Below are 12,617 nucleotides of genomic sequence, written 5' to 3' on the forward strand. Positions count from 1 at the left end.
AGGCTTTCTAAATCCTAGCATTTCTTTTTTTCTAGCTGCTTATTCCTTGCACATTCACATTTATCTGCTGAATTCATGAGGAAATACAAATTTCATAAAGCTACTGAGTGGAATATTTCTTTATACAGGTTTAGAAGACATGAAAGCTCCAGTGGACAAAGCTGATTATAACATTTTGCCACAGCAAACTCTAGCATTCTTATTCAGAGTTGCTGCCAGGGTTACATCCCACATCATCACCATCCAGCTGGCATATTTGGTGAGGGCAAAGGTAGTGAAGTTTGCCCAGAATGAGCAAATACACTTTACATGAGGACCACATGTCAAGAACTGCCAATGTTTTTTTGCACTGTTGTAAAACTGGATTGCTGTCATCTGTTTGTTAAACCCTACATTCATGTTAAGGTAGTTGCAGTCTATATTGTAATTCAATTTATTCCTGAGATACTGAGTATTTATGCTGATGCTTTCATCAGTTATCACTGCCAACAGAAATTATAGAATACTTTATAAAAAATAAAAATGCCAATGTATTTAAAATATTCCAAACTGCCTTGCCTGACCACAAAAAAGTCCCAAAAATACCATGCTAGAAAAATCTATAGGAAGCTTCACCTGCATTTTTTTTAACCTGTAAGGAGCAAAGCAGCAAAGAACCTAAACCTAAAATTGTGTGCTTCCCCTAAACAGTCTGACCGAGTTTCAAAATACTTTAAAGTAATAGGACGTACCATCTGATCATCAAAAAATTGAGACGATATGGAAGAGTCTAAATCTATTCCTCCACAAGAGTCCTATCAAAAAAAAAATAGAGTTAGACAATAACTCTAAGGTAACGTAGTAATAGGTAATAGTAATAATATAGTAATAGGTAACAGTAGCATAGTAATACACTGTGCTTTCAGTGCTGAAGGTCCTTTCCACAAACTCTCCTGATGCCCAACAGTTATTCCATCTGGTGACTTATCAGTTGCAATGTTGACCCTTACTCCTGGGCAGATTACATTTGTTGAATCTCCAAGTTCCCTTGCTAAAATTAAATTAAAATAAAAAAAATCCAGAAGTGGCGGCAGCAGCAGCAACAACCTGAGGTTGGAGAGTGGCTGGCACTCTCACATCACTACAATTTCTCCTTCGTTGCCCGAAAGTTAAAGTCCAAGAGAAGTTTTTTTTTTTTGCAAAACCTCGTTTTGTGTTTTAATTCAGATCCCTTAAACTTTCACTGGGGAGAAAAGATTTCATGCTAATATTTTAGAATAAGTTATGCTCCAGTAACTCATACAAACATACACACAATGTGTGTAATTCCATGGGGCACATTTGCAAAGTTCAGGGGGAAAAAAAAAATCAGAACCAAATGGTCAAAGGAAAAAAGGAGGGGAAAAGGGATGCTGGACATGTACTTCCCCACATTCTGTAGTAACTGGAAAGCCCGAACAATTGTCATCAAGTCTCTAGCACATCAGAGGAAGTCAAACATTTCTTCCTAAAGACTAACTCATTCAAAAACTTGAGGCTATAGTGACACAGTGTCTAGACTGGACACACAGAAGGGATTCATTCAATGGCCAGGACACTGCTGACGCTATTTTGACTGCCAGGACGGTCTATGATGATCACTGACACTGAAGAGGACCTACGTGCACGTGCACCTCTTCGGTCTAATGCAGGGCAATCACAGCCCATTCAAATACCAAGATTTATTCTAAGAATAACCACCTCACGCTACAAAAATGCACACAAGGTGGAATTTGATCCCCATGTGAAAATGTTATGTTGTGCAGTGTGGCAACATCCAAATCTCTCGGATGAGAGCTGCATTGTGTTGAGCACCATACAAACAAACAAACGAACCAGCTCCTGCATCACAGATCATAAATCTTAGAGCACTGATATGCTGAAATAAATATAAATAAGCTTCTGTGTAATTATTCTTCTCCTTTCTCCATATACATATATTACATATCAGGAAATACAGTAATACAGCACTGCAAGTAAAATTTTACTTGCATGACAGACAAAATTTAACATTATGGTTCCCACAGTAATCATAACTTGGCCACCTTGCAAAAACACATTAAAAGTAGAAATATTATTATCATAAAGAGCAGCAGAAGAGTTTCCTTGCACAACAGAGCTGAGTTATAGCTGCTAGGGGAACCCTAACTTTGAATTTCCTGACTAGCATGCATAAAATCTCACTTGTGTGTATTAAACCTAGCATTTCTACAGTAGTCTCTGGCTTCACAGGAATGTCCTTCCGGCACCATCATTGGCATTGATAATAGTTTCTCTTGTTTTGCATGGCAAAAACACGGAATCAAATAAATGTATTGAAAAGCACAATTAGAATAATAAAAAGTACTCAACTACCCTAGTATCATTTACAATAAAAAAATCTATCCTCAAAGGTATGCTTTCATATTTGTTGTTTGTTCTTTCTTTACTTATATTATATGGATAGCATTTGAATAAAAATAGCTTGTTTTTTCATTTTATCTCCATATAAAGTGAAGTGCTATTATTCTAGGTAGCTGATTGCAATGAGATCACTGAATATAGATAAAAGTCCAGCCAAAAATACTGTCCTGAAATCTTGATTTTATCTAACTACAGTAATATTTCTGAACTTAATATAAGCAAACAGGACCACATTCATCAACAGGGTCATAGCTGCAAATATATCTGTGTACAAATAAATAAAACGTCAGCATATACATGAATATATACAAATGAATCAAACTTTCCTCCTGGCAGGGTTTACAACCTCTACCTTCTCTTCTTATCTGTTCAAGGCCAAGAATGATTCAAAATACAAGTGCACTGAGTGCATCATCAAGCAGACGGGCCTTTGGGTTGCTACTGACTCACAGCTAGCTGTTAGATGAAGAAATGGTGTTAGTGCACTTCAGTAATGACGCGTGACCACGGACAAAAAGCAACAGCAATAAGTGACATCAACGGTGTCCTTTGCAACCTGAACAAATCAGGCAGGGGTTTCGACACAACTTCAGTTACTCCTTCACTCTTCCAATTTGCCTACCTTGACTACAACAGAGAACAAATAAAGTAAATCTCTTAGCAAATAGAAATGCAACATGAGTAGTGAGAACTTTTACTGAAGATGGAATGCTCCCAGAACCAACAGCTCTGTGTTGAACATTCAGAGGAGCGTAAAAACCACAACCCCACACTGAGCTTAGGTATGAGGCTCAGAAAGTGTCTCATGGTATTGGGTGACCAAAGAAAACCAGGAAATGAGTAGGTGGCATGTGACAAGCAATTCAGGGGGAAAAAAGTCCAACCTACATCTTTTCTTTTTTTAGGTTATTTTGTTCCAGGGATCTGCCTTCCTTCTGATTTACCTCACTAATCAGTGAATGATGCTCACAGAAGAATGATGCAAGTAACTGTCGTGCTGTGCTCTCTGCAGCAACCCCACCTAGTATTAGAAGACCAATAACCTGCACAACAAGATGTCCCCACCAGAGTGGCTCAGAATAAAGATTTCATGGCTGTTCAACGAAGTATAAGAACCAAGCTTTGAAAAAAATTGAGTTTAAATATTCCTTATCTATTTCTACTTTCATTTGCTTCAATCTGCTGCATGTTCTTTAGAAAAATCTTTCTGTATTTAAAAGTTATTGGAGGCAGATTACAGGAATGAAGGTAAAATATTCACACTGAGATAGGGTTTGGCATGAAAGTAAACATTAAATGATTTAGATGCACAAACACACTTTGGGAATGATATAAATGCTACAGAGAATAAGACAGACAGAATGCTATGCATCTGGAGGGAACTTGAAGTTAATCTATTCCATCACTACACAGTTACCACTGTCTGCTGAAATACTTAGCTTGCCCAGAGTCAAGCAGGATTTGGGATTAATTTTGGTGCTGCTGCAAATACAGTTGCTAAATTTTAGGTTAGAATTTGTTGGTCTACAACAGCAGAAAAGAACTGGTGATAACATTAAAACAACCTGGAAGCAAGCTCCTAAAATGATGACTATCCAACCTACTTTATGCTGATTAACCTGAGTTGATATAAATTTTAAGCTAACGTGTTTAAAATTTAGCAACAGAAGTGATGTTCACTAGCTAACACTGTGATCTGTTGCATCACAGGGAAGATAACACTGCTTTGATAAGAACGCACAGAGATGCAGAACAAGTTTTCTATCATAAAAGACCATTTTCCTTATAGTAGCACTGATCATAATTTTGTTAAAAATGTTAATTCACCTGTGAAAGCCACTTCCAAAGGAGAGCGTTAAACCTAAATGTCTGTTTTTCATTTTTACATCTTGGATGACTAAGAAAATCAGCTGCCATACCTGCAACACTTAATTTATGGGAAAACAACCTCAAAACTTAGCTCAAAATCTAACTTCCCTAGCGAAAACTCAACTCAGAAGGAAATACATTTCCACAAACAAAACAAATTTTGCCTAAAATGTTTCAGACAGCCACAACCTTCACCTGTTTGTATTATAAAGCTATCGTGTGACTCCATAGATTTGCCACTTTGCTCTGGCCAGGCAGGATTTACTGTTTCATGTCAAATTCAAAGCACATTGGACTTGGATCCTCCTGTTCCTGGGACATTATGTCCAGCCACAGAAGCAGTGACCACAAAAGTGGTAAGAAAGGAAAGACGGGGAACAAGATGGGGAATTCAGATGAAGTATTTTGGCTTTACACCTCCCCTGATTAATCACAAACCAAACACAAAGGACAGCCCTGAGCATGTTGTACACACCCACTGCACTCCACCACATGCTCATTTTGACTAATTCCAGGTGTTGGCAGAGTTCACTTCACCCTTCATCTTCCACCTCTTGCCTTCAGCTGGACCTTGAGTGGGCAGTAAGTTGGTTTTGCTACAGGAATCCTGGTAAGTTCTATTAATTAAAAAGAATTCTACAAGTGCATCAGACAGCAGTATGTTTCAGAGCTCAGAAAGCTGCAGCTACTTTTGTCCTAAGCAAGCAATTCCAACAACTCTGAACAATCTGAAGTATCATAAACTTGCCAAAATAAATAAAAAATTCAAAGCGTGGTTAATTTTGCAGCTCCAGATTGACAGAAATGGTATCTGAATTTGGCCCCAAAAACATATATATCACATTGGGTTTATGCTTTTTTTTTTTTTCCCCCCTTATACCTCGCATATGGTCCCCTTCTCCACCCCTTCATAACTCAGTCAGGCCTGAGACAGCTGCTCGGCGTGGCCATCACCCAAGCCCCTCACCTCCATCATCTCGTCCGCCAGATCATTGCTCAGTCGGGCTCTCTGCAGCAGCTCAAGGAGGTCATCACTGGATGGCCGCTTCCCCTCAGATGTGGGGCCTCCTGCCACACGCGCATCCAAGCAGGCCATGTCCCCCTCCATGCGCGCAGTCGACTGCCGCAGCCATGGCCAGTCCCCTCCCACCGGCCTCACCGACGCGCTTCTGCTTTTCAGAGATGCCACAGGCCTGGGGAGGTTGCTGGGGGAGTCTCCTGACAGCACCTGAGTGCTCGAATATGTCGTTTCTTCTTCTGTGATAGTCTCCACCTCCAGCATGTCAGGCACCGACACGCTGAGGCGCCGGTCCAGCGAGCGGGCCTTGCTCACCACCATCTTGCTGGATCTCTTCTTCGTCTTCCTCACGCTTAAGTTTTGCAGGAACGGCCTTGTTCTCTGCTTCAGGGATCCCCAGACGGATGGCTTATCCAAGTCCATTGCTGCACGCGGGACCTCAGCAATGCCTCTGGTACAAAACAGCATCAGCGATTCTGGGGGTGACTAAAAGGAACGTAGGAAGAAACCAAGTCAGTCAGGAAAACTAACAGCCGCTGAAGGTTATGATTCACATTGCCTCATCTTAAAACTTTCAGTCATTTTTCTAAACAGTAAAAGCAAAGCATTAGTAAGTGCTTCCCAATACAATCTGGTAGGTAGGTTTGATTGTTTACAAGGAAAACAGCCAGAACAAGTATTTAATCCTACACTAAAATGCAATGTCTGTCCACTGCTTTCTGACTGCTATGAGGAGACTTTATATCACTTCTGCCAAGTCCTGATTTGAAAAAAAAAAAATGATTTATCTCATTTGAAACTGCTTCTGTACAAAACTTACTGACGGAATTTAAATCATAATAATGCTAGCACACAAAAAAATGCTGGCAAAGCTGTCACTGTGATGAAAATGAACGTACATTTTCTTTGCCCTTTCTTAGACTGTGAGGATTTTTCCATGACTTACCAGAGGACAAGCACAACATGAAAATCAGCACCACAAACTAAGTGAAGGAGGCAGAAGAGGACACCTATAACATTAGAAAGCCCAACTAAGACACCCCAAAATACACCATTATGTTACCCACTATCAGCAGAAGTCACCTCTGAAGAATTAATTTCCCCTCACGAAGAAGGCAGTTCATAGAAAATGAGGATAAAAATGACGGAAGGAATCACACATTTTGAAAACCTGCTGGTGGAGTCTTGTCTTCAAATTGATTCGATTCATGCTGAACGCTTATACAATAGCGAAGGGCAAGAAGAAAAGATCCAAAATCACCTACTGAATCTGCATTGTAAGACAATGGTTGAAGGGACACCTCTGTGCACTGGAATATCCTCACAGACTGGGTCTTTTGGGGTTAGCATCTGAGCAACCATCCTTATTCTGTAAAGCAAAGACAGTCAAACCATCATCCACACTCATTAAGAAAAAAAATGATGAAACCTGCAGATTTACTCTTACAGCCCGCAAAGACACACAGAGGTTATAGCACATACCTATATCATTAGCAATGGATACCTGTTAACTTCTATACTTCTGCTTCCAAAACTCAGAGTGCATTTAAATGCACACTGTTGACCAAATTGGTTAGCTGACCAAAAATAACTTATCCCATTATTACCCTATCTTGATGGAAAATACCAGAGCAGACAATAGAAATACAACTGATGCATAAACCCAGATAGAGAAATCACTGTCTGCTCTCCAAGACATCTACTCTTACATTTCATTAATTTGAATGAGGTTGCACAGGCAGTTACTTAATAACTTATTTAAATAATTTTATGACTATCCCCACCATATTTGCAGTGTTCAGGCATCTACAAAAGTCTTTAACTGTATTAATGCATAACAAAAGCTACACAATCCCTCCTACCCTCATTTATATTGCTATATAAATGCTTGCTATCATAATAGTTACATTCAATACAAAAAATAATGAGCTATTGTGGCACTACATGCATTCAACAAAGCAATATCAAATTTTGCCCACATAGGAATGTGTGCTAGTATAAATACATCAGCTAAACACAGTATTTTCACCCCTAGTTCCCATAGACAGACCTAATACCAAAGTGCACGTGGACAAACTACAATTATTTTTTCTTCACAACGTCACCAAAAAGCAAAAACAAATGTCTGAATCCAATTTACCAGGGATAAAAGAAATAAATGCAAACCTGAACACCTTTGACCAGATATTCAGGGATGCCCATGGTGAAGCAGCACCTGATGCCCGGTGCAAGCTCACAGGAGACACAGGAGACATGGCTCAGCTTGCTCACCTAGGCTGATAGCTTTCACCTAGGCTCTTCCTTCTTTAAATAAACACTTGACAAGGCAGCTGCAGGCCTTCTTGGTAGCATTGTACCTCAAGAGAAATTACTAGGGTAAACACAGTTGCACAAAACGTTACGAAATACCACTCTTGGCACTCATTGAAACAACCCGTCCCCTGTCAGTGGTCTCCACTCTGCCTGCCCAGAAGCCTTCCGAAGCGAAGCCATCGTGGATAAAGGCAGGAACCAGCTCACGACATTCGCCTCCCAAGGCTCTTACTGCTTCCCATTCCCTTCCTGTTATTCTCCACCCCTCTCGTTTTGATGGCCCACTGCTGTCGTTTTTACTTTGTTTGCTTTGAGATTTTGTTTCCTAGCAGCAGGCTAGTTCCTGTAGGTTTTGTAGTTATATTCCTCTAGTTTTTTTCTAGTATAAATGCCCATTCAGCAAGGATGGTCTGAGGACCATGAGGTGTTTCTGAGCCCCACTTGCATTCAACCCAGCACGAGCAGACCTCCTCAAGCCAGACAGTGGAAGGAAAAAAAAAAAAAAAAACGGAAAAGTTTCTGGATTTTGGTCAGGACAGCAGGGATGGCTCCAGCAGCTCCCACGCTGGGGTAACAGTGGCGATATTTGCTGTGTGAAGGAGCACAAGGCTGCTTGAACTGAGGCCAGAGGAGAAGCTGTTCAGCCCAGCCCTGGATTGCCGAGGGGTTTGGCCATACTCCACCTCCAAACCTATACACCCACACGCCTGCTGCAACTGTAACTTTCATTTTATAAATCCTGTAATGACAAGCAAATTAATCCAAACGACTGTTGTAATACACAAAAATACATACATAACTGCAAGTGTTCTGATTTTATACTAAAAGGGTAAATACAGTCTGAAGGGCAAATGCACTCTGACATCTGCCAGCCAGCCTGGCACTTTTTTCACTTCCCCAGTTCACAAAGAAAAAACACACAAAACCACCCCCATGAGCAGAAATTTATGCCCCAGAGACATCAGTGGAAGACGAGGGATGGGGACCACCACCCTGGCGTGGTGCTGGAGCCAGGGGTGTCAGGCTTTTGGGGGTACACCCACCCCAAATGCACACATTCACATGTTCAGCTGTCTCCCTGAATGAGCACACAAGCTCTTGTGAACATTAAACCACGCCGCTAATAAAGCCAGTCTGTTCTTTCAACCTCCATGAGTTTTCCTCCGCTTTCCTTTTCCATACTGAGCAGCACCAACCAAAGCACATGATTTTAAAGAGAGAGAAATTCCCCGTTGCTTGTAAAAAGCCTGTTCTCTGCGTCAACATGTTGCTCACGTACTCCTTATCCACCACAGGCCAGCAGCTTTTCCTTTTCCTTCCACTGCCTACAGAAGTTTGGTGCCAAGCCTATCACCCGACATTCCCCAAGCAGCCACGGCGAAAGGCGTACTTTGCCAAATTGCTGGTCTGAGCGTGGCCTCTTTATTCCTTCCTTGCATCAATGGCACATTGTACTATAGAGCTGCAAACAATATTCCGAGAGAAACATTTCCTGTTATCAATTTTAACTTGGTTGTTTTTAATTGAATGGCTCCTTGTTATGTAATAAGATATAAATAAAAAAAAAAGTCTATCTTCTTCAGCTTACTCTGTAATATGCTGCTAAAGCTCAGAGCAATCCCTATAGCTTAATCTCTTCCTTCAGAGAGACACTTTCGGATTGCACCTGTCATTTTTATTACACCCTGTTCTTTTGCTGTGTCTCCTCCTCTTTTGGGGGCAGTAGGAGCAAGAAAAGATTCATGACAGCGAAACTGGTCACAGCTCACCATCTGACTGATGTTACTAATTTCTCGCATTTTATTCTCCCTTAAGTATCTTCTAACTATGGTCTTCAGGATTAATTTTTTTTTTTTTATAATGTTTTGGTCTCTCTCACTGTAACACACTCTACTTGCTCCCTTAAGTGGTTATAATATCCAGTTATATGATTTTTTAGGTGTTCTAACAGGTGGCTGTGAGAGATTTCAGAAGTCATTGAAAGCCTAGAGAAATCATCCTGCAATTTCACTTCACACGCTATCTTGTCAGGAAGCCAGAAGAGACACAAGTGAGAAATACTACATGGCAAAAAATACTATAAAAGTGAACAATATCCCAAATAAGCAGGGAAACAAAACCAAATTGATTTAAATATTGGAAATTACAGAATACGTTTGTCTTTCTTCACTTTAAGTAATCATTCTCTGCACACCCAAAGTACTTAATGCTCACTGAAGCACCCCTGAAATGCTCCCTGCTAAAGCCTTTCAGAGGCGTCCTCACAGCCAGCAAAAACATAAAAACACAACTGAGCACACCGCTGCCGCTATTACAACCTTCATAAATCCGATAATCACTGTGCTCAATTTACTTCTCCAGTTAAAGTGCGAACGTTGGGTCAGTCAGCGTGCCAGCAATGTTGATAATCTGTAATTCAGTCAGTATGCTCTCAGCTCCAACCAAATGCTGGCCAACAGTTCTACCCAGTGTAGCTGGAAAGGGTAACGTGTATTAGAGGCTGTTAGGAAGACGTTCTTCAGTTGCATGCATCTTAACGTAGGTTCCCGCTGGACAACAACCAACACAACTCCCTCACTATAAAACCTCCATTGATTCTGGCTGTTCTGGTGTAAAATGCTCACCCTAATCTCTGCCTGCACAGCAGGCACTGGCATAAAACCTACATTACACAACTTTCAAGCAAAGCTAATTACACTTTTCCTACAAATCCCAGCCATCAGTACTAGGAGCCACAAATTACACCATTCCTCCCTGGGAGAAAAAAAAAAAAAAAAAAAGGAAAATATAAGGAAAAAAGCTCTCTGCTGGCTAAACAGCTGTATGTACAGGCTGGTTACTTTGGTAGCATTGTGTAAAGTGTCCCAGGTTTTTCTCAGCACTGTGTATGGAACCTCAATCCAGTATGAAGCTCTACAACTGAGAGCAGAATTACTTCAGAAAAATAAACCTATGCTTCTTTCTTTGCAGTGGCTTATTTCAATCATTTATCTGGAAATACAATACTTAATCATAAGCATCATCAACCACGGAGATAAGAAAATATCTGTACATCTCCACAAAGCTCCGCTTTGCTCAGAGCTACCAGTTTCTCCTGGAACCCTCCAAATGCAGCACGAGTTATGCTCATATATGATACTTAAAACATTAAAAAGAAAACTGCATACTTCACCATGGGCAGGATGTCCCTTAGGTTATCAACACCTTCAACCACTTCTTCCGCAGGTAAAACAAGTCCGAAACGAAAGGCTGACCTGTGGCTGCTCCTCTGGCTGTGATCACACAAGCTACCAAGGGCCACTGAATTACAGAGCTACATCACAACACAGAACAAGTGAGACACACTTTTCTTCCTGCATCTCTGTCCGACAGCACAGGGTAAATACCTGAGCTAAAATTTGCCAAGGCACCAGAAAAAGTCTAATCTCAGTCTGACTCTGCACAGGCTAATTACCCCGGGGAAATCAGTGTTAGAATTATTTTTAGTACTAACAAGCATCAAAGGGAGCACGCTGCTGAAGTGTAGCTAACGTCTTCATTGCACAGGCGGCTTGCTGCAAAAGCAGGGTCATGCCTTGGCCAGCTTCCAAATCTCACCACTGCAGCTGGGTTTAAGCTTCCCTTGCAGGGCTTCAAATAACGTGAGTCCATTGAGGCACATTCTGCTTTTCTATTGCTATGGATTCCTTTGCAAAGCATACTGCAAGGGTAAATTTTAAAAATAAAAATGTGACTTGACGCTGTCAAACAAGTTAGTGCAATAGTTTCATAAAAGACAATTTTGCATGCTTCAATGCTTGAATAGAAATAAGAAGCCCAAAAGAAACCAAACTTATTTTCTTGATGTAGGCTGAAAGAAATCTACAGTCTTTGCTGTAGAAAGATATAAATAATATTAAAGGTAAATATGAATCTTACAAAAAGCTTGTTTATTCCATGCAGATAACAGAAGCATCTTGAATAAGGCTCTTCTTAGCTATGTTTTTTGTTCTGCCTAAATCCTCCACAGGTCCCTGGGTTTTCCAGCTGTGGGCGTTTGGATTCCATGCTCGCCTTTTCATTTTTTAATTGGTTCAAACACGATGAGCTTCATCTTTCGCAAAAACAAGAAATGAGCACACATCTTCCTCCACTTTTCACACAAGAGAGGAACACAGGGATGCTCCAACTCCTCAGAGACTCTTTTGCACAATCTGGAGAGCTTTCTTCTCAACATTTATCAGCAGACAGTAACTACCAGAAGTAACAGAACAACCAGCTGCTACAAGCATATCAAAATAGCATCTGATAGTGAAAGTTACTGAAAAAAAACCTGCACCTGACTCCAGCTTGTAAAAGTATTGCTTTCGGTTTGTTTCTGTGTATTCTAAAACAGAAGAAAAAATGAGTATGCATGGAGGAAATGAAGGAGGAAGTGTTTGGGTGCACTTTTCTAAAAATATTTCGCAAGTCCCTTCCACTCCTTCAGCTTCCTTCAAAATATTGTCGCTTGTAATTGTACCCATGCAAGCCAGAGGCCCCTCTCAATCTAATTCATAGGCCTGTACCGAGCTGGTACAATTGGATATGTTCTTTACAGTGCCATCACCTGCCAAGCACCAGACCTTCCCAGGGACACCTGCACATGAAGATCTGTCTCCTGCAGCCCCGTATCATGGTAGGGGATATGCACATCAAACCAGACTCTGAGAAAGATCCTGGAGCAACCGATGCTGCCCTAGGAAGGCGCTGTGTCACATGCAGAGACCAAGCCAGCAGGCAAGTTGTTTCTTTCCCATCGGATATATTTTCTAACTTGCCTCATCGCTCCCAACCATACCGGGTGATCCCTGGAAAGGTGGTGCCTGGAGCAGGGCACCTCAAAGAGCAGGGGAAGAGGCAAAGCTGACGAGCAGAAAGGTGAAGGCAGAAGTCAATAGTTATTGACTAAAAGTGAGATAAGTGGCCTTATAAAATAAACAGAAAAATAGTGGGTTTATCAGGGCTTATGTGAGGA

General features: G+C 41.0%; 1 protein-coding gene across 13 annotated transcripts in view; it reads right to left on the reverse strand.

The window, feature by feature from the left end:
- MCTP2 (multiple C2 and transmembrane domain containing 2) overlaps positions 1-12,617 on the reverse strand; it is a 154,127-nt gene that overhangs the window by 97,871 nt on the left and 43,639 nt on the right. For 5 of the 13 annotated variants that reach the window (XM_067003522.1, XM_013181924.3, XM_067003521.1 and 2 more), the window contains 3 exons: positions 6,570-6,677; positions 5,258-5,794; positions 732-794 (listed from right to left, as the gene is read on the reverse strand). In XM_067003522.1, coding sequence (XP_066859623.1) covers positions 732-794; positions 5,258-5,776 — 582 coding nt within the window. In that variant the 5' untranslated portion in view covers positions 5,777-5,794; positions 6,570-6,677. Of the gene's footprint in view, positions 1-731; positions 795-5,257; positions 5,795-6,569; positions 6,678-7,474; positions 10,746-10,788; positions 12,314-12,617 lie in introns of those variants that run through there. The other 8 variants (XM_013181922.3, XM_048071883.2, XM_048071884.2 and 5 more) reach the window with 5 other exon arrangements.

The sequence above is a fragment of the Anser cygnoides genome, chromosome 11 (genome assembly GCF_040182565.1).
Source record: "Anser cygnoides isolate HZ-2024a breed goose chromosome 11, Taihu_goose_T2T_genome, whole genome shotgun sequence".
In the NCBI taxonomy this organism is placed as follows: Eukaryota; Metazoa; Chordata; class Aves; order Anseriformes; family Anatidae; genus Anser; species Anser cygnoides.